At 56.7% G+C, this 25413-nt stretch overlaps 8 protein-coding genes across 8 annotated transcripts; 2 read left to right on the forward strand and 6 right to left on the reverse strand.

Annotated features, from left to right (window-relative positions):
- Positions 1–235: 235 nt before the first annotated feature.
- Positions 236–5804, reverse strand: VPS8 (CORVET complex membrane-binding subunit VPS8; the record flags this gene model as incomplete). Its single annotated transcript, XM_076677194.1, has 4 exons — positions 236–3283; positions 3348–3548; positions 3622–4508; positions 4568–5804. 4 exons carry the CDS (start codon positions 5802–5804, stop codon positions 236–238), a joined length of 5373 nt encoding a protein of 1790 aa, XP_076535713.1.
- Positions 5805–6151: 347 nt separating this feature from the next.
- Positions 6152–8982, reverse strand: JCM15063_004151 (bZIP transcription factor; the record flags this gene model as incomplete). The annotated part of the gene is made up of 3 exons (XM_076677195.1): positions 6152–7519; positions 7584–8547; positions 8828–8982. The coding sequence occupies 3 exons, from the start codon at positions 8980–8982 to the stop codon at positions 6152–6154; spliced, it is 2487 nt and encodes an 828-aa protein (XP_076535714.1).
- A 517-nt stretch (positions 8983–9499) lies between these two features.
- JCM15063_004152 (uncharacterized protein) lies at positions 9500–10514 on the reverse strand (the record flags this gene model as incomplete). Its single annotated transcript, XM_076677196.1, has 5 exons — positions 9500–9526; positions 9625–9871; positions 9961–10070; positions 10140–10352; positions 10431–10514. 5 exons carry the CDS (start codon positions 10512–10514, stop codon positions 9500–9502), a joined length of 681 nt encoding a protein of 226 aa, XP_076535715.1.
- A 298-nt stretch (positions 10515–10812) lies between these two features.
- On the forward strand, positions 10813–12342 carry MRI1 (S-methyl-5-thioribose-1-phosphate isomerase MRI1; the record flags this gene model as incomplete). Its single annotated transcript, XM_076677197.1, has 4 exons — positions 10813–10986; positions 11066–11506; positions 11589–11806; positions 11889–12342. The coding sequence occupies 4 exons, from the start codon at positions 10813–10815 to the stop codon at positions 12340–12342; spliced, it is 1287 nt and encodes a 428-aa protein (XP_076535716.1).
- Positions 12343–12440: 98 nt separating this feature from the next.
- Positions 12441–14033, reverse strand: JCM15063_004154 (uncharacterized protein; the record flags this gene model as incomplete). Its single annotated transcript, XM_076677198.1, has 2 exons — positions 12441–12684; positions 12748–14033. 2 exons carry the CDS (start codon positions 14031–14033, stop codon positions 12441–12443), a joined length of 1530 nt encoding a protein of 509 aa, XP_076535717.1.
- A 553-nt stretch (positions 14034–14586) lies between these two features.
- On the reverse strand, positions 14587–18168 carry JCM15063_004155 (uncharacterized protein; the record flags this gene model as incomplete). The annotated part of the gene is made up of 14 exons (XM_076677199.1): positions 14587–14630; positions 14692–14900; positions 14974–15084; positions 15149–15606; positions 15777–15799; positions 15870–16080; positions 16150–16330; positions 16397–16678; positions 16748–16891; positions 16948–17099; positions 17170–17263; positions 17342–17493; positions 17571–17707; positions 17781–18168. The coding sequence occupies 14 exons, from the start codon at positions 18166–18168 to the stop codon at positions 14587–14589; spliced, it is 2586 nt and encodes an 861-aa protein (XP_076535718.1).
- Positions 18169–18566: 398 nt separating this feature from the next.
- On the reverse strand, positions 18567–20072 carry JCM15063_004156 (uncharacterized protein; the record flags this gene model as incomplete). The annotated part of the gene is made up of 3 exons (XM_076677200.1): positions 18567–19012; positions 19078–19558; positions 19638–20072. 3 exons carry the CDS (start codon positions 20070–20072, stop codon positions 18567–18569), a joined length of 1362 nt encoding a protein of 453 aa, XP_076535719.1.
- Positions 20073–20889: 817 nt separating this feature from the next.
- Positions 20890–25368, forward strand: JCM15063_004157 (uncharacterized protein; the record flags this gene model as incomplete). Its single annotated transcript, XM_076677201.1, has 14 exons — positions 20890–21540; positions 21616–21622; positions 21694–21872; positions 21953–22015; positions 22296–22428; positions 22500–22580; positions 22653–22715; positions 22780–22845; positions 22927–23487; positions 23560–24068; positions 24137–24428; positions 24520–24893; positions 24966–25245; positions 25322–25368. The coding sequence occupies 14 exons, from the start codon at positions 20890–20892 to the stop codon at positions 25366–25368; spliced, it is 3306 nt and encodes a 1101-aa protein (XP_076535720.1).
- Positions 25369–25413: the final 45 nt, after the last annotated feature.

Consider the following 25413-nt stretch of genomic DNA (forward strand, 5'->3'; position numbering starts at 1 on the left):
CGTCACGAAAGAGAGATAGAATCCCTATGCGTTAGACCAGAACTTGGGAACAAGAGACATCAAAAGACGGAACGTCGAAGCGGGGGGGGCAAGGTTTTTGCTCTGGTGGTGCAGCTGACCTTGAGCACTAGATCCGTCACTCGAAGATATTCCACATCCCGAGCAGACAGAGAGTAGTATTGCGATGTGGTAAAACAACAAACAGCTTGACCAAAAAAACGGCGTTGTTCAGGCATCATAAATCGGATCTCAACAAGTGACAACTCTGGTGCCACAACCTTCCGTCCCTGCCCACGACTACCCCGTTTGGAGGGTCCAGACCCTGGGTCGCGTATCCAGAGTTGAAATGTGACCTCGAGGGTGGTTGTGCTTCTGGCCAAACGACCTCTTTCCCTTTCAGACTCGGTCGCTTTTGCATGCGAGGTCTACCCGTCATTCCAAGTTGCTCAACGACGATTGAAACTGAAGCTGAACGCGACATGGGTGGACTTGAGCCTTGTCCACGAGGTCCCCATACTGGTTGAAGGCATTCCGCGCATTCGCCTCGCTCGTTCTCGAGTTCGACCTCGGCGTTCGCTCCCGGTCGCCACCCTTTGTCCCGTTCGCGTTTGTACGTCTCGACATGGGAAAATACGTCCTGTGCCGAAATCTTGGACGCGAGGGACAACATTTCCCCTTCGAACGAGTACGTGTCGAGCATCGAAGAGACTATCGATTTGAACTCAGAGTAGGATCGGTTCGCGGCGGGTGAACGAGCGTTTGATTCGATCAGGCGTCGGACGAGGTGAGGAAACGAGACCTCCCGAGAAGAAGTCGTCGACACGAGCGCTGAGAGCGCGGAAGGAATGAGCGCCGAAAGGAGTTCCGACCCCCGAGGCGAGAGCATGGGCATTTCTGTCGAATCGTCGTCGTGCACGATCATGGATGCGTTCGAGATTCTTCGGTGTGACGAGGCAGAACGGTCGCTCGGCCGCGTAGTAGAAGGAACGACGGCTCGAATCGTGCGAACGGTCGATACGAGGGAGGACAGTAGTCCGAACCAGAGATCCTCCGGCGAGATGTCCCTCGATCGTCTTCTTCCACTTGAACGCGTCGAGCATACAGCTGTAGCCGACGCCGAAATTGCAGCGATTTGCTCGAGCAGCGCCTCGCATGTACGGGCTCGAGGCATTCCCTCATCATCATTGTCGCGATCCGTTTCCTCCCCGTCGCCGTCGTGCAGCAGCTTCGCCAGCAAGAGATCCGTTCTCGTATCGAGGGTCTCGTCCGCTTTTCTAAGCGCTGCTCGAGTCTCACCTCTACGGTCCAGTGCCCAAATGACGGCGTCGAACGCTTCTCGCTCTTCGCACATGGCAATCGCTTGATCCGTTTTCGAGATCGTGTCGTCCGATTCGAGGTATCGCACAACCTGTTGAGGTTCGTGCTCGGCCAGGAGCGATAGGTAGTGATACCGCAAGGCGGGCTCGAGCCGGGTCGAAGGCGGTCGATCACGAAAGGGCAAGCCGGCAGAGTCGGGCAAGTCGACAGTCGAAGGCTCGAGAAGACATCGGAGGTACGCGAACTGGCGCCAATGCGAAGTTGCAAGTCGTTCAACAACGTCGGAATGATGAGAGGGCAAGTACCCGTCGATGAGTTCTGCTGTGTGTTGCAAACCCGATTCTTCGGCCTGCACGAGCGTTGGGATGGCTTCGAGGATCGTCGATGCGAGTTCTCCCTTTTGTTGAACGGAAGCACGACCTGCGAGCTTGAGGGTTTCACGTAACGAGCTGAAGATATCTGCTCCAATGTCGGAATCACGAAGAAAGGTGCTTGCCAGCGCTGCCCACCTACGCGTTCCGCGGTAAATGGAGCGCAGGATGCGAAAGAAGCCTGCAGTTTCGAACATCTCGATCGCATCGTCGATTTTGGGTGGGGTATATGTCGACAAGAGGTATTCTGCGGCGAGTTGCCGGTCCTCGACCGTGCTCTGATCCGGGTCGGACGCGAGACTGACGAGGATTTTGTGCAGGGTCGTGGTGGGTAACGAGATGTACTGCGGGTATTTGGGGAGATTGCGTGCGAGAAAGATATGCAGGAATGTCCGATCGACTGGAGAGAAATCGGTAGGTACAGAACCGGGAGGCATGATCTCGAGAAGGATGTCGATCAACTGCTGCCGACCGACGAGCGAATCATCGAGATACGAGTCTTCAAACGCGAGGTCGAGGGTGTCGAGCGTCGCTTCGGCGTCGAAACGTAACAAGAGGCGAATGTATGGATATGTCGGCTCATTCCCTCCGGGCTCCTCATCGTCATCCGATGTCAAAACAGCCTGACCTCCTTTCTCCGGCCACGTGAGGGTGTGTCCAGAAAAAAGGAAATCGTAGATCGACCGGCAAGCTTTGACCGCTTCTTCGAAGGGCAAGGCATCCTTGCGCGGATAACCATTCCCGACGAGCACCTGAGCGAGATAGCCGAACACCTTGTAGGCATCTGGTGCCATCGCTTCGGCTTCCTGTTCTGCATCATAGGAACCTCGTCGCCAGGGCGAAGCCGTCATGTCGAAAATGTCTCCTTCCCCCTCTTCGAAATCACGACCGATCCGACTCGCCCGGGTTCTTCGGGTTTGCGCGATTCTCCGCACGAGCGCAATGAATTCGACCAGCGGCGCGACGTAGTCGTGTAACGCGCGCGAGTACACATGCGCGAGAGCATCGTACAACTTGTGCTTCTGGCAGAGTCCAAGAACTTGGTTGAGGTCGAGGAGTTCAGGGTCAACACTGACGATGATTCGCTGAGCTGCATCGAACTGCTTGCGTTCCTCGTGAATCGCGATCAGTCGTTGACTGACGCTCGGAGGCAATTGGTTGACCGATCCGGCGAGGACGAACGGTTCGATCCGCGAGAGGAAGATTCCTTCGATCCCGTTCTCCTCGTAGCGTTCGTACAACTCGTCAAACAACCAATCGGCGTCTCCGAGCGCTTGACAAGCTCGTACGCACGTCGCGACAAGTCCCTCGAACAGACGCTGTGTCGATTCGCCATCACTGTGGGAACCGTCTCGGAGACGTTCTTCGGAAAAGACGAATTCGAGTGAAGCGTTGAGGATTTCACGCAGTTTCGGCTCGACGAGATTGCGGCGAGCCTCGGGTTCTTCTGGTAGCGTGATCGTACTGGCATCGACTTGTCCCTCGAGGTAAGATGTGGTCGTTTCGATCGCCGAGAGGATCGTTGCCGGCTGCATGAGACTTAGGATTCGGTCTGCCCACGAGAGAATGGCTCCCGCTCGGACGTCGGTCGTACCCTACTTGTGAATGACTGTCAACCACGATCGCCCTATGATCGGCCAGCGAAATTACCACACTCACAAGCATGAAGAGTTTGCGCTTGTAGACCGTGAAGCTCGCAGAGTACGACAATCTCTCTTGAACCGGCACATTCGAATCAAAGGCGCTCGCGTAAAAGTCGTTCGCGACGATAGAGCGCGAATCGTGAAAGTCGCGACCGATTCGCTCGCGGGTCGTCACATCGAAAACGTCGACATGGCTCGCCGTCAGGATGATGATAACCTGCAAAAGTGAGTTGGGGTTAGCAACTTTTGACCAAGACTGACGTGCAAGACCGTCCCTGAATAAAGCTCACCTTTTCGCTGTACCATTTCAGCCCCAGTACTCTCGAATCGCATTCCCACTCTCCCAACGCATCAAAGTCGACCCCTGCAGCGAGTCCAGCTTTGGTCGACACGACCTCGTTCTCCTTCTTGTTGCTCTTGACCTTGACCAGCCTGACCCTGGAACCCCACGCCCACGCCAACATGGGATCCTGTCCCACCTCGAGTTCGTTCTTGCCGTTCGCGTTTCGCTCTGGTTCAGGGTTTTCAGACGAGATCTTGCTGCAACTCGGCCACCAGCCAAGTACTCCACTGTCTGCGTATTCTCTTGCTGAACCATCTTCTGACACGCCGGTCGATCGTACCTCCTCGGGCGACGAACGTGGGAACGAGAATCTCCACCACGTCCTCGGAACCGGTTTCAAACCAACGACGACGAGTTTCGTCGGAGTGAGCAACGCGACGAGGTGAAGAGAATCTGAAGGTGGATGGGGTGCCGGTCCGAGCGGTAATGGCGCCATCGCGAGGATCGTCGACGGTTTCTTCCTGACTCCTGCCACACCCGTGGTTCCGTTTGATGAGAATTCTGGATAAGTTCCTAGGACCCGAATGATGTCGGTTGAAGCCAACATGAGGACTTGGCCCAAAGAGTGGTAGAACCCGAGTCCCGTTTCGTCCGTCGAAACGATCGCGGTGTGACGCGCTCCGATGAACCCGAGGTGCAAGATCTTGGATCCTTGCAAGTGACCTTCCTTGCGACCCGTTTTGACTTGAGCAAGAGTCGTAGGCGGTACCGAACGTGCCGGGATCAAAGGTTTCAAGAGCGAGTACAGGTGAATCGATCCGGTTTCGTGTCCGACCGCAATAAACGTATGATCTTGCGAGATCGCGACCGCAGTGACGGCTCCGCATTCCTTGACTGTCGCAGAGAGACATCAATGGGTTGTGCTTTCAACGGTGGGTAGCGCAAGAACTCACCTATCGCTTCGGTTCCACAGACACACCGCAAGTTCTGACCAAAATCAAAAACGAGACACCACCCTTTGGTCGTGCCGATCGCAATGATCCCGCTGACGGCCATGACGGTCGGGCTGCCTTGCGATCCAATTCCTACGCCGAGACCTGTGCCGGTACCAGCAGTCGTTGGTGGAGACAGTCTCGACGATATCCGTTTCAGCGGAGACCACTTTATGGTTTTGACGGCAGGTTGATGCGGTGATGCGGTCGAAGGGGGTCCGTTCGAAGGCGCTTCTGGGCCCGAGGTTTCGGTGCCCCCATTCGGCAACTCTGACAGCGAGGGCAAGTCGAGAGCGTTGACGTTTGTCATGGACGAGCGTCGAGACAGGTTGTCGAACCCGGCCGAAGTCGAGGGTGAAGGGTAGATGGACGGTCGCTGCGATCGGTTCAAGGGCAACTCTTCGAACGCCGTATTGTAAGTCGAGCTCGAGGCGAAGCGGTGATTCTTTGACCGAACAGGGTAGGATTGCGTCGAGACTGAACGCAAGCGGGATATTTGCGGATGATACGAAGGCCGTCGAGGGAATTGGTGTATCGAACTGATGGTGGTTGCAGCCGGGGACGAAGGAGAAGGGGATCCAGCATAAGAGGCTCGAGATGCTAGCGCGCGCTTCCTGGACGAGGGCGGAGTCGAAGAACCCGAGGGCGGCTCGACCGGTTGTGGGAGTAGATCCGAGTTTGGATCGAGCGACTGAGTTCCCGTCACGATTGTCGAGGTTAGTTCTGCTTTGGGCTGAGCAAAGTACACGATCGTAAAAAGACATACACGGTTCCGATTTCGCATGCGCCTGTCGCGTTGCTGATGGATTTCGTCCCCACTCGCGAAGATGGGCTCATCAGGTTCGGTGCCAAGTACGTCGTGCATCCTCGACTGGTAGTCGGTCCCGTTCGTGTCGGAGACGACGACGTGATCGGCGTCCTTGCCCGAGTAGACAAAGTCGTCAGAGTGTGCGTCGTCCTCGGGCGAGTCGGGCTTCGTGTCTGGTTCGTCGGTGACCGCTAGATCAGCCGCGGTTCCGTTCTGTCCCTCGTGTACTGGCATCTGGGACGACGTTGTTGTGGCCTTGTCCTCGACTGCGAGTGCGGGTGGGGTCGAGTCGGCTGAATCGGCTGCGGGTTGATGAGGTGGAGCAGACGACTCGATCGCCGCATCCAGCACCGCTGCCTCTTCCGACCACGGCGATTGTTCACGTTCCATACAGTTACAGCGCTCAGCGGGTCATCGAGGTGCTTGACTGACGAGGTCGATGTGGGACGGAACACCTAGTAATGATTACGCGTGAGCGCGATCGACAATCACGGCAAATCTCGCCGGCCTCAGCTAGTCACCACCTGGGAGATAAAAAATTGAAATATTATCAAGCGAGATTGCACGCAAAGCATTGGGACGAACCCGAACAAAGGAGTAAAAACAAGAACGAAGGTTGGCACAGATAGCTAGGACGACAGGATGAAACAAAGACATGGGCAGGAAGAAGAAGCGCGACGCCGTACGTGAGCACTCAAAACCATAGAAACAACTTGGAACCAGAACGTCCCCTCTATTTACTGCTTGGCCTCGCCCTCGGACCGGACCGTCCATCTATTGACCACCTCGTCAAAGCTGCAGTTCTTCCTGGTCGCGCCCATCCCGGGGGACAAGCTTCGAGCTCGTTGCGAAGTGGGTCTCGTACCGAGATCGAGTGCGCCGAACTGTGACTCGAGCGCGGCGAGGCCCTTCTTGTCACTGCTGCTCGACTGCGATGGTGTAGACGCGACTGGCACGACTTGAAGCGTCGCTTTGCCCGAGATGACGTCCTTGACCTTGTCCGAGTCCCACGCGGTCGAGCTCGACGACGTGCCAGCGAACGCGTTCATGAACGCGCCCGTCATCTTCGAGAACAACGTTTGCGACGCCATCTGCGCAAGCTTGAACTGATACGCGTCCTGGTGGGAAGGGGCCGGCGATAGCGCAGAAGTGGACGACGGAGACTGGAATTCGAGCAGCTCTTGCGCCGTCGAGGACAGAGCCGCCTTGTCGCTCGACTTGATCGGAGCCGACGACGTCGAGAAGAACGCAGGGCGGAATCCGTTCGGCAACGGCAGTGGCGCCGAACCCTCGGAATCTGAAGAGCTTGGTGATTGTCGCTTGGCTTGCGCGAGTCCGGCCGTGTTGTGGGCGATACGAGAGTACAGACCAGCTCGTTGCGATTCGAGCGAGGCGTGGTTCAGGTAGAACGGGTTGCTCGAGAACAGATCCTGGAAGGCGGACGGGCTAGTAGAGCTCGGTGCAGCGGAAGCACGTAGATGAGAAGTCAACGAGGGCAATTCGCTCAGCTGATCGGCCGTGAGATTGTTGAGATTCGGGTTGAAGGATGGTGCCGAAGAGAATGCCGACTTGGCAGTGAGATGGGATGCGAGCGAGGCAAAATCGGGCACAAGCGTCGTGTGAACTGATTGGAACCCTCCGCCGAAGCCTTGCAGGTTCCAGTTGCTATTCGACCTTCGCGCAGACACGTCTTTCGTGAGATTCGGGCGCTGAATGCCGTTCGAAGAGCGAGTTCGCCGGGTCGTCGCGGCGTCAGAGGTGGAAGGCAGAGGTGAAGCCGATGAAGTGGGGGAATCGAGCTCCCACGCGTCCTCCTCCTTGATCTGGACCGGAGCTGAAGTCGTATTCGCGATCGCCTTGGAAGGGTTGACTCCGAGACCGACACCTGCTGCAGTCGACTGGACCGGCGCAGGCGTCGAACCAGCGAGACTCGACATCTTGTCAAGCAGCTCTTGCCACTTGGTCTTGAGAAGGGTCACTTCGGACTTGAGCGAAGAATTGTCAGTTCGCAGGGTCGTAACTTGGTCTTGCAAATCCGTGATCAGGTTGTCTCGAGTCGAGATTTCCTCTTCGAGTGTCGTAATGTACTCCTTGCGCCGGTGACGCTGCGAAACCATGCCGAGTCAGTGCGATGCGGGATGTGATGGGGCTCAGTATGCACCGACTTACGAAGTTGCGCGCGCTAATCTTGTTCCTCATCTGCCTCTTCTCCTTGCTGCTGAGCTTCTTGTACTCGTCCTCGTCGGGCTTGTCGGCCCACAGCGGGACGGGGGGTAGGTTGCTCTTGCTGCTCGTCTTGTACAATCCTTCCGACGCGAGGGGGAGGACCGAGGTCTTGGCGAGTTTCTTGTTTTGAGAGGCGGCAGCCAACGAGGGGTTTGACCTTGTCTTCTTGGTTGTGGGAGGCTTGGAAGATCTGCGTCGAGTGCTCCTCGTCGCGGTCACCTCGGATGTGTCTGACATGTCCTCGTCGTCCTCGTCCTCGTCGTCGTGCCGAGCGTCGATCTCTTCCTCGTCGTCCTCCTGGACTACGAGGCTCGCAACATTGCGCTTTGGTCGACCAGACGCGGTGAGAGCAGGTTGCTCAGGCTGTGTGCGAGGAAAGTTGGCGTGTGCGGGAGGCGGAGGAAGAGACAAGTCATGCGCCGAAAGTGCGGCGAGATCGGGAAGCGGAGGCAAGGTCGAGGTCGAAGGGAACGCGAGCGCAGGGTTCTGTCGTTCAAGGGCCGGGAGTGAGACGTTCTGCGGACTCGCTTCCGACGATGGCGGGAACAAAGGCTGAGTCGAGATCGGGAGCTGCTCAAAAATGGACGGGTCGATCGCGAAGGGGTCCGCGACATGGCTAGGATCGGTCGATGGAAGGTTCGAGCTGAACATGTCGTCAAAGTCGGCGAAGCTCATCGGACTCGCGTTCGAGTGCGACAGGCTTCCGGTCTCGGACGGCGAGATGGGCGATCCTGGAACGTGACTCGGCATGAAGGTCGACGGGTCGAACTCGGGAAGGGGGTCCGCGCTTGTGGCAGCACCGCCTCGTCCGGCTCCGGCAAACGTGAAGGCAGTGTCGGGGAACGCGGCGAGGTCGGGCATGTTGTTCGAGTTTGGTAGCTTTGCGACTTCGGGTGCGAGATAGTGGCTGTTTTGCAGGATGCAGAGCCATGAGTCAGCATGATCGGCGTGCCGCGAAGGTTTCATGCGGAACTGAGCCAGCAGAGGAGGTCCAAACGAGCGTTGGAGCGAGTGGCGGCTGCCGGGGCAATCATACGTGGATGGCACGAGCACGAGGTGGACCTCGATCGATTCCACGTCGGCTCGATGGCGAACAACGCGGTGACGCCCCTCGCGACGCCATGTCGGACCCCGTCTGCGCTCGATTCGCGGGATCGTAGCAAGGGTAGGGAGAATGCGAGACATACCTGAATAGCTCGGAGAACGACATGCCGGCAGTATCGTCGTTTGCGATCGCGACCTGGGCGTGACTCGAGCTAGTGGAGGCGAGACCCGAGTGGTTCGCAGACAGGAACTGCTCCACCGCGCTGAGGTCGTACTGGGTGCTCGAAGGGAGCGGCATGCGCTGTGTGCTTGACAACTGGTATCGAGTGGTGAAGTAATGAAGTAGGGAGAGGGTCGAAGCAAGGGGAAGCGGCTCCGGGCTATGCATACAAACCAAGAACACGATAGAACCCTCTCGGTACTCGCTCTCCGCCATCACGGAACGCCTCGCTCGCCGCACCCATGCACTCTATCAGCCTGTACAATACTATGAGCGCTCGCGGTAGCTCACCGGCGCGCCTCCTTCGAAGTCCGAATGTCGGCTTGCGCGGCCCTCGAATGTCGATCACCGAGTGCCCGCTGCCCGCTCTCCTTGCTCCGCCTACTCTCAGCCACTACTCTATGCCCGCTCGCCGCATTGCAGTACCCTGTTCGAGCATCGCTCAATGGCGACCGCCCGATCGGTCGATGTATGCTACATCTCTCCAGGCTGCACCTTGTCGGCAGCCGCATTCGGTCACTTTCTGGACAGATTGTACTCTATTGCCACATGCCAATGTCACTCCCATACAACATTAACCTACCGAGAGCCCCCCCTAAGTGGCGAGACTTTTGCGCATAAACTGCGACAAAGCCAAAGACTTGTTTAGTTCAGCAGCACGAGCAAACCTCGCACGTGTACACCGATCGAACGTCAGAGAGAGAGAGAGATTGCGCTCACAACAGCCGGAAGAACGATCGCGGTACCGTCCGGCGCAAAGTCTTTGTACCGCGGTGCGCGTTTATACACCTTGTAATTCAACCGTTCGTACCAAAACTCGTTCAGGCGCGTCTTGTCCGGATCGTACTCGAGTCCGAGCAGTGCCCACAGCTCTTTCGTCTTGCCCGCAACTCCACACAGCGTGTTGAGCGTAATCTCTTTCGCTCCGAGCTCGACCGCTTTCTCCTCGAGTGCCTTCATGACGAGACTGCGTTTGACCCATCACCTTGTCAGTGAGCTCCGGATGATGCGATGACCCCTTGCATGGAGCTCGAGCTGGACATCGTCAATACGTACTTGCCAAGCCCGAGTCCCTGCTGAGATGCCAGGATGTAGAAAGTTGCAATCGTACAGATTCCCAACTCTTTCGAGGCGAGACTCGCATCTCCGTCATAATCCTCCCAGTCCTAATCGCAAAAAGGAGACGTCCGTCAGTAACGTCCGAAGAGCGATCAAGGTTCACAGTAGAGACGTACGAGACTGGCATGTCCCAGCGGTCGAAAGTCTCGATACGGGGGTGGGGGCCCTGGTTTGCCCGTACGGTTGATCACCTCGATTTCAGGAGGAGGCAGTCGCAACTTTGTGCGGGCCGCTTCACCATCTTTCGGAAACACCCAGTACAGGCCCTTGACACCGCGTCGAGCCTGTTCTCGCCAGGATTCAATCGCGTCGACTGCCCAGTCACACAGCTGTAAGGTAGGATGCCGAGACGGTGGTCAGCTAACGATGATATTTGAGCGCTCCGCGGGTCCATGTGGTGCACATACGATGCGCTGCTGCCTCAGCGTGTCGACATGAACGATATTGTCGGGGTCGAACGGCACGAGCGTGATGATGTCTTGTACCGCCATACTTGGAGACGTCGAGCGAGCTGGTGGAAGAGAGAAGAGGCTGCAGGCGCGAGAGACCGGAGGAGATAGGCACGCCCGGCACGATCGGGGCCCTGCGGCGGAGAACCCGGAGCAAGCGCGGTGCGGCAGATCTGGACAGAATCGGTCAGGTCACAAGCCTATGCATTCGCAGAGTGTAGATGGCCCATACAATGCGAGGAAGGACTAGGACAGGGGTCCGGATAGGGAAATTAATTGTTGCGGTACATCTTGTCAGCTCTCTCATACCACCGCACTCATCTCGGCGCTCTCGAGAATTATGTCGGGCCCTTACGAGACCCTGCCGCTATCCGCCTTCCGAATCCCGAACTCGCAGACATTCCTCGAGGCGGGATCGGTCGAGATTATCGATCAACTCTTGTTGCCTCACGTCGTCAAGTGGGAAAAGGTCGATACGATCCAAGGCGCGTTCGATGCCATCAAGACGATGAAGGTGGGCGCACTGCCATGCTCCTGATTTGTATCTGCGAGACTCGAAGCTAGACCTGGCTTCTCTCTCGCGCGTTCGACAGATCCGCGGAGCGCCTGCGATTGCTTCCCTCGCATCCCTCGGAATCGCATCCGAGCTCTTGACCCTCCTGAGCGGCACCGCATCTCCTTCGTTCCCGCTCTCGTCCCTGTCTTCGAGCGAAGACCTCCTCTCGCTCGTCCTGTCTCAGTCGAAATACTTGCTCTCGTCCCGCCCGACCGCGGTCAACTTGCGAGAAGCCTTGTCTCGCATCGAAGCGAGCGCTCAGGCTCTCGTCACCCAGGGCTGCACCGCCGAGCAATTGGCTCGCAACGTGATCGAGGTCGCCGTTGGAGTGTTCGAGGAGGACAAGGAACGGTGTGAAAAGATTGGCAAGAACGGTGCCGAATGGATCCTGAACAAGCTCGAGCGAGAAGGTCAGATCGAGAAGGGTGCCAAAATCAACGTCTTGACCGTGTGCAACACTGGCTCGCTCGCCACCTCGGTATGCATTGCACCAAGCATTCCTTTCTTTTTCCTCTCGACCTGCCGCATTGCCCTGACTGCCCGCCTTTTCATGAGTACAGGGCTACGGAACTGCGCTCGGAGTCATCACTGCGCTCCACCACGCTGACCGTCTCGAACACGCCTACTTTGCCCAAACCGGTCCCTACCAACAGGGAGCCCGACTCACCTCGGTTGAACTCGCGAGCCTCGGTACCCGCAACACGATGGTGTGCGACACTGCGATCGGTGCTCTCATCGCAGAGAAGCGGATTCACCTCTTTGTTGCCGGTGCCGATCGGTAAGTCCGATCTCCTTGGACAACTCGCCAGTTGTCCCGACAATGCCAGTGCTCACAAATTGCGGGGGTATGTCGAACACAGCATCGCTTCGAATGGAGACACGGCCAACAAGATCTCGACGTACCAAATCTCGCTCCTCGCTCACCACCCTCATCCGTTCTCTCCGAACCCTCGTTCAGGAGTCACCGTACTCGTCGCGGCTCCACTCACGACTCTCGACCTGTCTATGGATTCGGGACGCGAGATCGAGATTGAACAGCGACCGAGTTGGGAAGCGACTACGGTCCGAGGTCGAGTGGTCGATATTGCCGAGATGGCACGAGGCAACGAACCGAAACAGGCTCAGGGAGATGAACAGGTCTCGGTCGAGACAGTGTTGGTCACTCCTCCCGGTACGACCGCATGGAACCCGGCATTCGACGTGACCCCTTCTTCCCTCATTGAAGGGATCGTGACCGAAGTCGGAGTCGCAGAGAAGCAGCAAGGCGCCGAGGAGTTTGACCTGAGAACGTTTGTCAAGGAGCGCACGGCCTAGATTACTACCCTGCATAGAATGATTCCCGGAAGAGCTATGGAATCACTCTCTGTCTCTCCTGACGAGAGAACAAAAAAACCATCAATTAGAGTTGCATTTTAACGTAAAACTCCCCATGCTCCCAAGCTCGCAAACGCGAGCCCGAGTAGCGTGACGAGACTCGCGTAGCTGACGGAAGGGATCCCGACGCTTTTGACCTTGAGCACCCACAGCGCACTCAGGCCAGCATGCACGACTGCGACAAAGATGAAGGTTGGCACAAGGGGGAACGCGACCAGCGAAGGCGAGGTCGTGCGGAACGGGAGGGCAAGCAACAGAGTGAATACGAGCGAGAGTAGGATCCTGAACCAAGCGAAAACGTCAGACCATTTGCGTTTGTGTGACAAGAGTGACGACAATACTTACGAGTCCAACCGCCAAACAAAAGTGACAATGATTGGAATCTCGTACAACGGCACGCCGAGCTGCTGTTCAATCTCGTCCCTCTGCACCTCGCGCATCTTGGCCTCAAACTCGTCCATCTCCCTCTCTTCTCGCTCTGTCGCCGATGTGAATGCAGACCCATTCTCGTACGTGCCATATCCGCCGTTCGTTGAAGTCGATTGCTGCAAAAGGCGAGTGCCTTCCAGCACGGCGATGCGTTCTTCCTCGTCCATGAGCCGATCCGCTCGGTCCTCTTCTCCGAGGACGTCCTCGTAACAGTCGAGTTGTTTCCAGAACCCTCTGCTGCCCCAAACGATCTCGACAAATGCCCAACCGAGCGAGAAGTAGATCGCAGACCAAAACAGCGTGTCGAGCGGAGGGAGCGGATCTCGAGGCGATCGAACAAGGTTCAAGCGCAAGTCGTTCGCAGGCGGATTGAGGGGTGCGGAAGGGGGCAAGAGCGCGACGACGAGGTAGATCGCACCCAGTCGCAGGATTTCCTGGGCGATCGAGTGCACGACCGCAGGCAAGACGGTTGATTTGCGCGTGACGAGCTCGACCTCGCCGTCTTGCCTTTCGACATGATCAACGGTTTCTCGCGTACACAGCTCGACTACGACTTCCCTCAGCGTCTCGCCTGCGAGCCATGACACGACCCCGAGCGCGAAAGGCCAGAATCGGAACTCGCGTTTGTAGAGGAACAGGAGGACGACGGGGAGGGCGAAGAGCAGGACGAAGGTGAACACGAATTGGACAAGGTGATAGCGTCGAAGGGTGCGAAGGGGCAAGAGGGAATAGACGGACGAGAGGGACGATACGGAGGATGCATCATCGCCCTCGTCGTCGTCGCTGCCGCTTTGAGAAATGACTCTCGCTTGGAGTAACGGGGAGGAGGGATCGCGTCGTGGTGATGGCGGGCCCGAATGTTGACGTGGCTCTGGGATTGCCGTGTCGGTAGATTTGTCGGTCGAGCCAGAACAGGTACGTTCGAGTTGCGTGCTCGCAGGAACCGCGTCGGGAATCGGTTCGACTCGGAATCCATGCGGGTGATGGTCGCGCTGAGCGAGAGGTGGTGACTGGACGGCAGCAATAGCTACCGCAGAGGGCGCTATCACTGGAGCTGGCTCGGACGCATGATTCGCGGGAGTTGAGGGAGACGACACGGACGGGTCGCGTTGCGGCTGGCGTTGCGCCTTACCGGGCAAGGTGAATTCGGCTGCTTGCGGATTGAGCTTGCCGCGCCTCGGTTGCGCGCCTTGGCCACTCATGCGAAATGATGCTGGTTGTGACCAGGAAAGCAAGGAGAGGTGGGGAAGGACTCAAGCGATCAAGCAAGGGAGCGGCCGAATCAGTACGGGATCGGGTCGGATCCGCTTCCTTGAGTGTCGGAAGAAGCGTTGCTGTCGCCCTGACGCAGCGAACGCGCGATATGAGAGGAGCGACACAAATAACTCGTCGTCCTCGCGCGTCGATAACCGCGGCCCCAATCGGTCCTCAGCTTTAGCTTTACGGCCAACCTGACCGATTAGCTGGATTGTTGGAGTCAGCCTCGCGTCTGGGCTTTGTCTGGCAAGCGAGTCTGCCTCCTCGAGCGCATTCAGGGCCACTTCAAGCTTTGGGATCAGCATGGAAATCACGGCAGGAGCGAACAAACAGACATTGCAGTACCAACAAAGACTGACAACTATGGGAGAAAGACGGACAACTGAACGGAACGACAACCTTTTTGCGGAAACACCGAGTTGTCTCGGAGAAAAATCTATACACACTGATTGATGCTGTTCTGAAAGCGGGACCGGTCATCGTGGCAGAGAAAGCGCTTTACTGCTCTGCGAGAACAGCGACTTGACCGACGTCCGGGTGGTCTGCAGGCAGCGGTGATTATCAGCATCTAACGCCGAGCTCAAAACGTGACGAGCAACTCACCCGTTTGGGTCTCTTCGGCGTATTTGCGCATCTTGGTCTGTTGCGAGGTGTAGTGCGCGCTGCGCTCATTCATCTTGTTGACCACCTTGGCGACGCGGTAACGACGCTCGTCACCCTTGATGTTCGGAGTCGACGTGAAGTTCTGCGTGACGAGCTCGAGTGCATCTTTGGCGATCGTGAAGCGGTCAGTCTGATTGTAGAGCATCATCCTACAGCGAAGCGAAACGTTGGATCTCAGCTCGGCGGTCCTGGCGCAGACTCGCAGCGAGAAGGTCTACGTACACGAAAGGCGTCGTGGTGGTTCCTTGCTCGGCGTAAGAGCGAATACGGAAACGGGCGCGTCCGACTCCGTGAGCACGACTGAAGAGAAGTCCCGCGACTTGATTGGCGTAACTGGATCATCACGGACGAAATGTCAGTTCTGTGTGGCAAGTACAATCTTGCGGACAGGACTGACCCGTGGTAGTTGATGACGACAGGAACTCCGGGAGGGAAGAGCGAGTTGAATCCGGCTTCGTTGAGAGCGTGAGGGTGGTCAGGCGCCAAAACGAGCAAGTCGACAATGTTGACCACTCGCACGCGCAAGTCGCTGCCAAAGTCCTCCTTGAGTTGCGCGGCAGCGGAAATAACCTCTGAAGTAAGCTCGAAACCGATACCGACGAGAACGACGTCGGGGTCGACTCCCTTGTCGATCGAGTAGGATTCCCAAATCGAGACTCCCGCGGAGCAGTGGTCCTCAGCTTCCTCGACCGTAAGGAACACGGGAGACGGAGCTTTCGTGCCGACAACGAGGTTGACGTAGTTTTTGCTAGCGAGGCAGTGCTTGATGACCGAGACAGAGGTGTTTGCGTCTGCCGGGAAGTAGACTCGCGCGAGGTTGGTCGGGAGCGAGAGAACCGAGCCGATGAATCCAGGCTGTAGCAGTCAAAGATATATGTCAGCCATATCCTACGGCATGGGTGCGTCCAACCATGAAGAACTCGGACGAGATAGCAAGCCACCCCGAGGACGAAGCTCGTCCGGGTGATGTTGCCTCGCCATCCTCCGCCTCATCTCCAAACATAAAAAATGTATCGTTGACTTACAGCCTGGTGAGAGTAGCCATTGTCTGCACGCAGGAAGGGTCGGGACAGGTTAGCTCGGCGAGACATGCTGTTTTCAAAACTGTTCGAGCTTACGCTCTTGCCTAGTCCAGGTCGAGGTCTCGATATAAGTCAATGCGGCAACATCGGATCGCCAGGAGGTCTCAAGGCCCATGCGAAGGAATTTCGAGTATTGCACCATCATGGTCGCGATGATGCCCAGGAATGCCTCGTACGAGGGGAATAGACCATGACGACCCGTGAGGGTGTAACCTTGCATCCATCCTTGAAGAGTGTGTTCGGAAAGCTGCAACGAAAATCAACGTTGACCATCAGTAACCAGCGGGGTAAGCCGCGAGGTGCGAATGAAGTTTACCATCTCAGTCACTCGTCCACCCTTGTGAGCCGTGAGCGGGTCCCACTGGAAGTTGCGGTCAGTGACATCGAACACTCCGTCGAGCTTGTTCGAAGCGAGTTCGTCGGGAGAGAAGATGCGGAAGTTGTCGGGGTTGCGCTTGATCACGTCGGTGAGGTAGCTTCCGATGGCTTTCATGCACCTGATCCAAACATTGACAGTGAGACTTGACAAAAGCGCGCTGCAATGTCTAGGTGTCCTAACTCACGAGATGTCGTCACCTCCTTTCTCATAACCGAACTTCTGCCAGTCACCAAGGTCGAGCGGCTTGTAGGCGTTGTAAGTCTCCTTGATGTTACCCATCCTTCGCTCAACGTCCTTGGGGAGCGCATCATAAAGTCGCTGCTTGAAGATGGTTCCCTTCTTGAGGTTTTCCTCCGAGAAGTCAAAGTATTTCTCGGCTTCGTAGGATTTGAGCCACTTTTCGAGATAGGCAAGAGCACCATCGTCGGTCTTGGCATCCGGAAGAGGAACTTGGTGAGAAGCGAAGCTGCAACAGGTTACTCGGTGTCAGCTGGTGCAGCTCTGGACCTCAGCGGTTCGTATGGTCGGCACTCACGAGTTGAGCAACTGCTTTCCGTGCTCCGAGGGAGGTCCGGTCCAACCCTTGGGGGAACGGAGAATGATCATGGGCCAGCGAGGCTTGTCGATCGGTTTTCCAGAGCGAGCAGCTTTCTGGATCTTGCGGATTTCGGAGTATGCCCTGCAATTGAGCGAGATCAGTAGAAGCTTCAGACATGAATCCAGAGATCCGCATACCAGTCCATCGTAGCGGCCATGTTGGCATGGAGCTTGCGGTCGGCGGCATCGCCACCCCCCATCGAGACTTGGCCGTCTCCCTCGTACTCGACGAAGCGCACTTGGTAGCCGTAGCCAGAGTAGAGGAGAGAGAGCTCAGTGTCGTCCATAGTCTGATGAACCGGAGAAAGGATCAGCGATTCCTGTCCGGAGACGGGCTCAAGATCCGACTCGGCAGCTTACTCCTGGGATCGTGCGCTCCGAGATCTTGAAGCCGTTGACGTGGAGAATAGGAAGAACTGCTCCAGACTCCTTGGGGTCGAGCCACTTGTGCGAGCTGATTAATTCGGAGGGGAAAGGGTGCTTCAGCACGTTCCTTCTCGTCTGCGGCCCGCTTCATGGTCGAGGTACTTACTGCCAAGCGGTAGCGGTGGGGCCGGTCTCGCTCTCGCCGTCTCCGACAGTGACGATGGAGATCTGATCGGGTCGGTCCATGACAGAACCGTAGGCGACTGCAAGGGCATATCCGAGCTCTCCTCCTTCGTGGATGCAACCGGGAGTCTCGGCCTAACCGAGCGGAAGCGTGCAAAAGCGACAGTCAGCGACGAGCACTACGAGGTGGATGCACTTGGACTGCAGCTCACGTTGACGTGCGAAGGGAATCCTCCGGGCCAGGAGAAGTACTTGACGAACTTTTCGAGACCTTCGCGATCGAGCGAGTATTGCGGGTAGAACTTGGTGATTGCACCTTCGATGTACAGGTTGGACAAGATTGCGGGAGCTGCATCGGAACAACGCTCAAATGTCAATCGAGCGCGTCGCGGTGAGTGCTGAGTTTGGGGTCGTCGACTCACCTCCGTGACCAGGGCCAGTGACAAAGAGGACCTTGGGCTCGAGGCCTTCGACTTCACCGCGACGACGGATCAAGGCCTGACCGTGTACGTAAGCGAGCGAGAGTCCGCCCGTGGTTCCGTAGTGCCCGAGCAGGCGAGGCTTGACATCATCTGCTTCAAGTTTGCGGTCGACGAGCGCGTTCTTCTGCAAGAAGATCTGCGCGACAGCGAGGTAGCACGAGAGCCTCCAGTTGTCGACGATCGCATCGAGGTGACCCTGAGCGTACTTGGAGGTGAACTCGTCGACCGAGAGTTGCACCGGCAATGACGAGACCAACACCGAGGTGTCTTGCGAGAGGATGGACGGCACGATGTCGGGAGGAGGCGCTTCGTCTGTGGATTTCGACATTCTGGCAGTTGTTTCTGGTGGGATAGAGAGACAGCAAGAGTGTACAACTATAGCGAGCCGATGAGCACCAAAATGCACCACGTCAGGCCGAGCGTAAACTTTGTGGGGTATGCACATCTCACCTTGACCGGCCCGGGGCTCCGATGCCCGAAAGTATCGTCAGCACGGTTGCCTTCGCGGCCATTCGCGCCTCTGCCGTTGAATCCGACCGAGATCGACAGGAAACATGAAGCAGCATCGAGAAGGGATAGCGCGGAATCTGCGCGCATGTAAAGAACGACAGAGCACGGCAAGGTCGAGTCAAAGCGCGATACGACTTCGAGCATCAGCCTTTTTATTTCGGTCGCCGCGCGTACTTCCAGCCTACAGATCTATGTCCAGTGCACTATGTACAGATTCTATTGCTTCTCGAGCTCTTCCTGACAAATCCTAATCATTTCCTCCTCCTCGTCCGTCTCGACGACGAACGCTCGCACCTTGCTGCCGTCCTTCGTAATTTCCCTCACGCCTGATCCTTCTCCGTTGCGCGAGTCGTCGACTCCTCCGTGTGTTCCGGCGAGATCCTCGATCCACTGGAACTGTGCGAGGACATCCGCTCGGAGCTTGACGCTCTTCTCGCCGATTCCGCCAGAAAACACGATCCCGTCGAGGTGGTTCAGCGGGGCGCGCGAGGACAAGATCGAGTTGAGGTATGACGAGAGGTACGAGGTCAGGTGCGAGAGGTAGAGCGAGTAGACGAGGCGAGCAGCTTGCAGGTCGGCGTCGGAGACGCTCTCCGTGTCTTCTGACGTCGTCGGAAACGCGCGCGAGGTGATCGTGCCAAAGTTGTTGGTTCCGCACAGGGCTACATTGCAAGAGGGTGAGCTCTCCCGTCTGCTCGATAACAACCTCTTCCGAGATGGTTCTCACCTTTGAAGCCGCTCTCCTTGTTCAGGACGTACTCGGCCTTCGTGATGTCGCGACCGCTCCACTTGACGGTCTCTGAGCAATCGGGAGTGTGGTGAAAGATCAAGCTCGGATCGATCGTGCCAGACCTTGTTCCTCCTGGCAGACCTTCGAGGGGCGTGACTCCCATGGTCGTGTCTTTGCTCTCACCGCCTTGGATCAGGCAGCAACTGCCTCCACTGCCGAGGTGAGCTACGGCAATGTTGACCTCGGAAGTAGGCTTGCCGAGATGTTTCGCGGTCTGACGCAGGATCGAACCGTACGACAAGCCGTGGAACCCGTACTTGAGCAACGGGACTGGGGTTTTGTGTGGAGGAGTCGAGATGGCATACGTGCGGCGGTAGTTGGGAATCGTTTGATGAAAGAGGGTGTCGAAGCAGAGAATCGAGAGCGAATCGGGCAGCGAGTGGAGACATGTCTTGACAATGAGCATGGCATGGTGGTTCTGAGAGCGGTAGAGAGATGATGAGTCTCGCCGGAGGAGGACGGGCTCGGGTAATTTTCCGAGCAGAGGCAAGACGTACGTGCAGCGGTGCAAAGCTTGAAACTTGTTCCATGCGGTCGAGCACCTCCTTCTCCTCTTTGTCTCCGTGTCGAATCACGATCGGGCCGTCTGCCGTGCCACCGTGCACGATCCTGTGCGCGATGAGCTTGATGCGCTGCTTGCCGTCCTCGCCGAGTACCTCGCGCGCAGTTACGTCTTTGAGAATCTCTTGAAACACGTCCTCGTATGTCGTATTGGCATCGAGCTTTTTGCTCCTCTCTTCGCTCAGGTCGAGCGACTCGGATGATGATTGAGCGAATGCGGGCGAGAACTGGTACGAGTACGAAGCGGGCGAGTCGCCTTGAACGTCGTTCGCCTGTCCGGTTAGGATCACGGCACGCGCTTCGTTGAAGAGGGTGAATTTGATCGACGAGGAGCCGCAGTTGACCGCGAGCTGGACATCTTGAGTGGGCATTGCGAACGCGCGGAGCTTGCTTCCAAGCTGAACGAGGTGGGGCTGCAAAGTTGCGCGGGAGGAGGGGCGCAGGAGGTACGACCGAGTCGGTGCGAGCTAGGGTTCAGGCTCGCTGACTCCGAGATTCGAAGGCAACGACAAGTTCGGTGCCGCATTCAGAGTTGGTTGATGTCATTGACTTTACACCTTCGCGCTCTGCCACGACATCACATTCGATACACACGCCTCTCTCACCACCCCTTCGAACCTTTCGGATGTCAACTGAACGAAACAAAGACCGGCTTGCGCGCACCTTGATCGCTTGCCAATCTGCTTCCGACCTCGGCTTGGCTCTCCAGCGACGCCTCATCGGCATGCCCATCTCATAGTACTCCTGATTCAACAAGCTCAGAGTGCCCATTCGATCCCGGTTGGTTTATTGGGACAATCGCGCGATGGACTGGGGGTTTTGGCAGAAACTCGCTAACCTCGCATGCCCTGCGGCTGCCATTGCAGAGGGGGTACCCTCGTGCGGTGTGCAGTAGATATTCATTCAAGACTCGTATGCGCGCAAGAGAAGCGAGTCGAACGAGTCAAGCGCGTCTCACGTGCATCTTATTAGATTCCCGCCGCGCAATCGCTGATTTCGCCATTCTTGCGCCAACTGGCATCACTTGCAACATGACAATCTATCGCTTGCGCCTCGCCCGTGAATTATTGCTTGCTATGCTTGGCGCTGAACTGGCTCTGTTCCGGGATATCGAGCCAACTCGAGCTTGATCCGTCTTCAAGTCTTCAAGCACCTCTACGAGCTTGTTCAATAGCATTTCCTCCCAGCATGTCCACGACCATGAGCAACCCAGTTACGATTACTCGACAGCCGAAACGGCAACGATCTGCTTCCCGTCAAGGTCGGAGTGGAACCATATCGCCTAGCAATTCATTCGACCCTGCGTTCGCACCGACCTCGCATCGGTTCTCGCCTTCGGTCTCTCCCGAGCTCGCGAGTGTATCACTGTCGTCGACTCCCCCCGAGATCAATCATGCGGTCTGCCCAGTACAAGTAGGAAGGCGCCTCGAGACCCTCTCGAATGCAGTCGCGCCCGGTCCTGTCGAAATCCTGTACCTTCCTCCGCTTCTCTCGCTCTTACCTGGACACGAATTATCAGCACCGCAACCAGCTTCACTCAAGAGTGCTTCCGTCAAGTATACAAGTTCGGCTCTACCTGCGATCACTCCGCTCTCTGCCGCTTTGCATCATGCGCTGCATGCGTTACGACCTGTAACGCGGCACTATGCCATCTCGCCGTACGCGACCTCGTTCAACTGGCGTGACCTCGAGCTGTCGAGGCTCAGTGACGACGAGCTCGCGAAGGAACGTGAATGGTACATCGTCGCGTTCCGCAGCAAACGCCGGCGAGGGTTCACCGAGCAAGAGAGCAAAGCGCTGTACAGCGCGGATCGGGAAGCGCACGAAGAAGCAATACAGGTGAGCGAGAGGGTTGGCATCCCATCGTCGGATCTTGGTGCTCTCAAGCTGAAACCGATATCTCGTTCTCCTCAGGCCGGAGGTCAGTCGCACCACAACTGGTGCAAGGGTATCGCACGAGTGGCTCACAGAATTTTGATCGTCGCTGAACAGGTCTACTTTGCTACTGGTTCGGTGCGCCTTGGCCACTTTCTCGGACTCGAGACGATGTTGTCGATGACCGAGGTGACCTCGCGGGACGCAACCTCGCGACGTGCATTTGGCAATCTCGGGCGGAAGCCCTCTTGGCCATGAGAGGCGAGAAGCACAAACTCGCGGCCCAACTCGCTTCGGTTAGTTTCTTCGCGCTCGGTTCGCCTCGGCGATAAAAAGTCACTTGCCAACCCTGACAGGACTTGGTCTCTCGATACAGCAAAGTTACGAAAGTTACACCCTCGAACGGTACCTGTTGCGAAAGGAACCTGGAAGTACTCGCGTACGAGTGACGGAATGGAAAGGGTCAGATGTCGCCGGCTTAGAGGATTAATCTTTGGGATTCGACCTTGTCTTCTCGATCGGACGCTGTAGTCTCGCGTATGCCTGATATCTGATGAACGCTATAGCCTCGCCTTCGCCTGAGACCCGATGTCGGGAAAGGGAACATCTATTGTGAGCAAATGTAAGCTGAATTCTACGAGATTAGAACGGCTGCATATATCTTGCATCATGGATCTTCGCGAGCCTCGCTCATCATCCAACCTTGCGCCATCTACCAGCGCGGCTCGCTGCCGAATCACCTCATGACCGATCGGAGGCTGGGGACATATGATCTCTCGACCCCACTCGTGTCTGCGCGGACGCTGCAACGTGCGACTTCAACCGTCGGGTCGTCGAGGTTACCGCTGCGCCGTGAGCCCTTCCCCTTCTCGAGAATCTTCCAAGTCGCCTGTGCTAACCAGCCGCGCGATTTGCATTTGTAGGAGATGCTCCTTCTGAACCCATGACCGCACCTCGGCCTTCAACCTACTTAAGACGACCCTCTGTCAGCGAGAATGGATCTGGTAACCAGACGACTCTCTCTCTCGTCTCACAGATCGACTTGGGACACTGACGAAGAGTCTTGTATCTTGTAGCAGCCGTACCTGCGTCGGCTTCACGTCTCCCGACGCGCAGACCTTCCGTCTCGGAAACTGCCCGTAAATGCTCTCTTGGAATCTGTTGCTCCCGTACACAATGCTAATGTGACAGTTGGCTATACAGCTCCTTCAATAGGTAGGAGCGTCACCGGTTTGAAAAGGACGAGCAGTATCGCCGACCTGCATCAAGGTTCGTTCCCCCGGTCCCTCCGCAATTACTCTAAGTCTATGTTCGGCTCATCGGCATAAATTTCATTTCTCGCGTACACAGACTCGGAAGCTTCATCTCTCAAACGCCAATTGGCAAGAGCACTACGCGAGATCGAAGAATTGAAGCATCAATCAGAACGGCACAAACTCGAAGCGAACCTCGTAGCAGACAAGGCTCAAACTCAACTGTCGGAATCGACTGCGAGGATTGAGAAACTCGAACGACATCGTGCCGTCTTGATGGCGAAAGAACGGGAAACACTCGAACGCGAACAAGCCAAAGTTGGCGAAATCGATCAGGGGACGGCAATCCTCGAGAAGGACCTCAAAACGGTCAAGCATCAATTGTCGACTTTACAAGAACAGCATATCGACCTCGAGGCGGCGTACAAAGATCTCGAACATGCTGCGAGGCAGGCAGTTCACGAGGCGAAAGCGGAGAAGGCCTCGAATCGAGCGTTTCGAGACGAGCTCGAAGCGACTCGGCAGGAAGTGGAAACGAGGACTCAGGAGATTCTTGAAGAGAGGCGCAGGAGGGTTGCGATCGAGGCGGAACTCGAGCAGGAGAAGCTGCGAGGGAAAGAATCGGCGAGCACAGATTTGATCCGGGAAGAACTACATCGTGAGCCTGTTCCCCCTTCTTGCCGGTCGTAGTAGAGTTTGTTTCTAAGGTACGCGAGAACCTGATTGACAGGCCAAGTCACGCACCTCAAAGCTCTCGAGAAGGACAACAGCAAGTTGAAACGCAAAGTCGAGACCTACGAGCGCCAACATGCGAATGTCGAAGTACTCAAGGAGGCCAATCGATCACTCGAGACGAAACTCAAAGGTCTCGACCAATTGCGACAGCAGCTAGCATCGCAGGCACTCGAGATGGAGACACTCAAACGCGAACGGAGTGAATGGTCGGCGTTTGTGCGACCCGAGGATATCGACACGTTCTCGTCGCCACGCAAGATCACGAAGAACCTCGCCGCAACCCGGATCGAGAACGCTTCGCTACGAGATCGTCTCAACACGCATGACCTTGAAGTTCGCCGAAGAGACCACATCATTGGTCAACTCGAGGAACGAGCGAGCGAGCTTGAAACTCAGGTGCAGGACGCCAAGAAAACCTTGAAGATTGAGCAGGACAAGGGTCGGGCTGATCACCAACAGGTCGGACTGCTGAAGCAAGAGGTTCAAATGCTTAAACGGCACCTCGTGCGTCTACACGCGTACTTCTTGCTGAAACACTTACTGACTTGAGGGGGAGCGCTTCGACTCAACAGGAAAGTTATACGACGGAAGAGTCTCTCAACCCTGCGGGCAACTACGACTCTCAAAAAACTGCACGCATCAGCGAGCTCGAATCGTTACTGCAAGCACACCAGCAGGAGATCACGAGGGTTTCAGAACAAGCCGAACACTGGCGGGGTCTTGTCGAGAGGTACGGAGGCAACACGACCGAGATCGTCGCGCTCGAAGACCGTGAGAGGCGAGAAGCGGAAGAATCAGACTCGCACGACCGGATCGGGAAGAGTCTTGAAGAACAACTGAGGTTGAACGAAGAGCTGAGACAAGGTGAGGAGTCTAGAACAGACAGATCCTGTCTTGTTGACGCCCGTTTGGCCTTACTGACTCCCATCTTCTGCCACTTTGTCGGATGAAACAGAACTCGATGAAGCGAGGAATGAGTTGACATTGATGGAACAAGAGATCGACAGTCTCGCAGGGCAGGTCGAGCAACTCGAGGAGAACCAAGGGATCCGGGGCGCGTACAATCCCGCGACGACCAAAGTGCTCGAGTTCCGCGACAGCCCCGATCGTGTCGAGCACGCGATCCGAACGGCGGCCCTCGAGCGCTTGCGAACTGAGAATGATGCGCTCCTGAGGCGCATTGAGACGCTCGAGACGAGCGGAATCCGAGGGGGAGCAAACCAGCAAGATCTCGTACCGAAGGAATCCCTCGCGACGCTTCAGGCCGAGATCGAGCGGCTCAAGACGGCAGTCGAGCAGAAGGACAAGATGTTGCAACGCATCAGTCAGGCAAGTCGAACGGTGCAGGCCAGAGCATGTTTAGAAGCTGACTGTTTTTGGTTTTTGTCCTTCCAAATACAGGCGGTCAAGGAAAAGACGGAAACGATGCGGATCGCAATCTCGAAGCTGCTCGGGTACCAACTCGCGTTCCTCGATTCGGGTCGGATCCGGGTTACGTCGGTGCATGCGCCATCAAAGGACCGCTCGCTCGCATTCGATCCGTGGCCGGGAGGACCGATGCCGTTCCGACTCGTGAGCGCGGCCGACGAGAGCGTCATGCAGAACGATCAGGTGCGGCAGAGTATCGCGTTCTGGCTCGACGAACGCAAGTCGCTGTCTGGGTTCATGGCCAGTTTGACGAGTGAGCTTGACTTGCCCTTTACGTTCTCCTATCCGTGCTCGACAATATGCCGACTCTGTCCTTATCACTCCTACAGTGACCTTGTACGAAGAGTCCACGAAAGGGGGCGTCGTTTACGGTTGAGGCTAAAGGCGACTGTGTAGTCGATGCGAGAAGGCGCGCGGTCCG

The sequence above is a fragment of the Sporobolomyces koalae genome (genome assembly GCF_050403365.1).
Source record: "Sporobolomyces koalae JCM15063 DNA, S_koalae_JCM15063T_v1_ctg7, whole genome shotgun sequence".
Classification (NCBI taxonomy): domain Eukaryota; kingdom Fungi; phylum Basidiomycota; class Microbotryomycetes; order Sporidiobolales; family Sporidiobolaceae; genus Sporobolomyces; species Sporobolomyces koalae.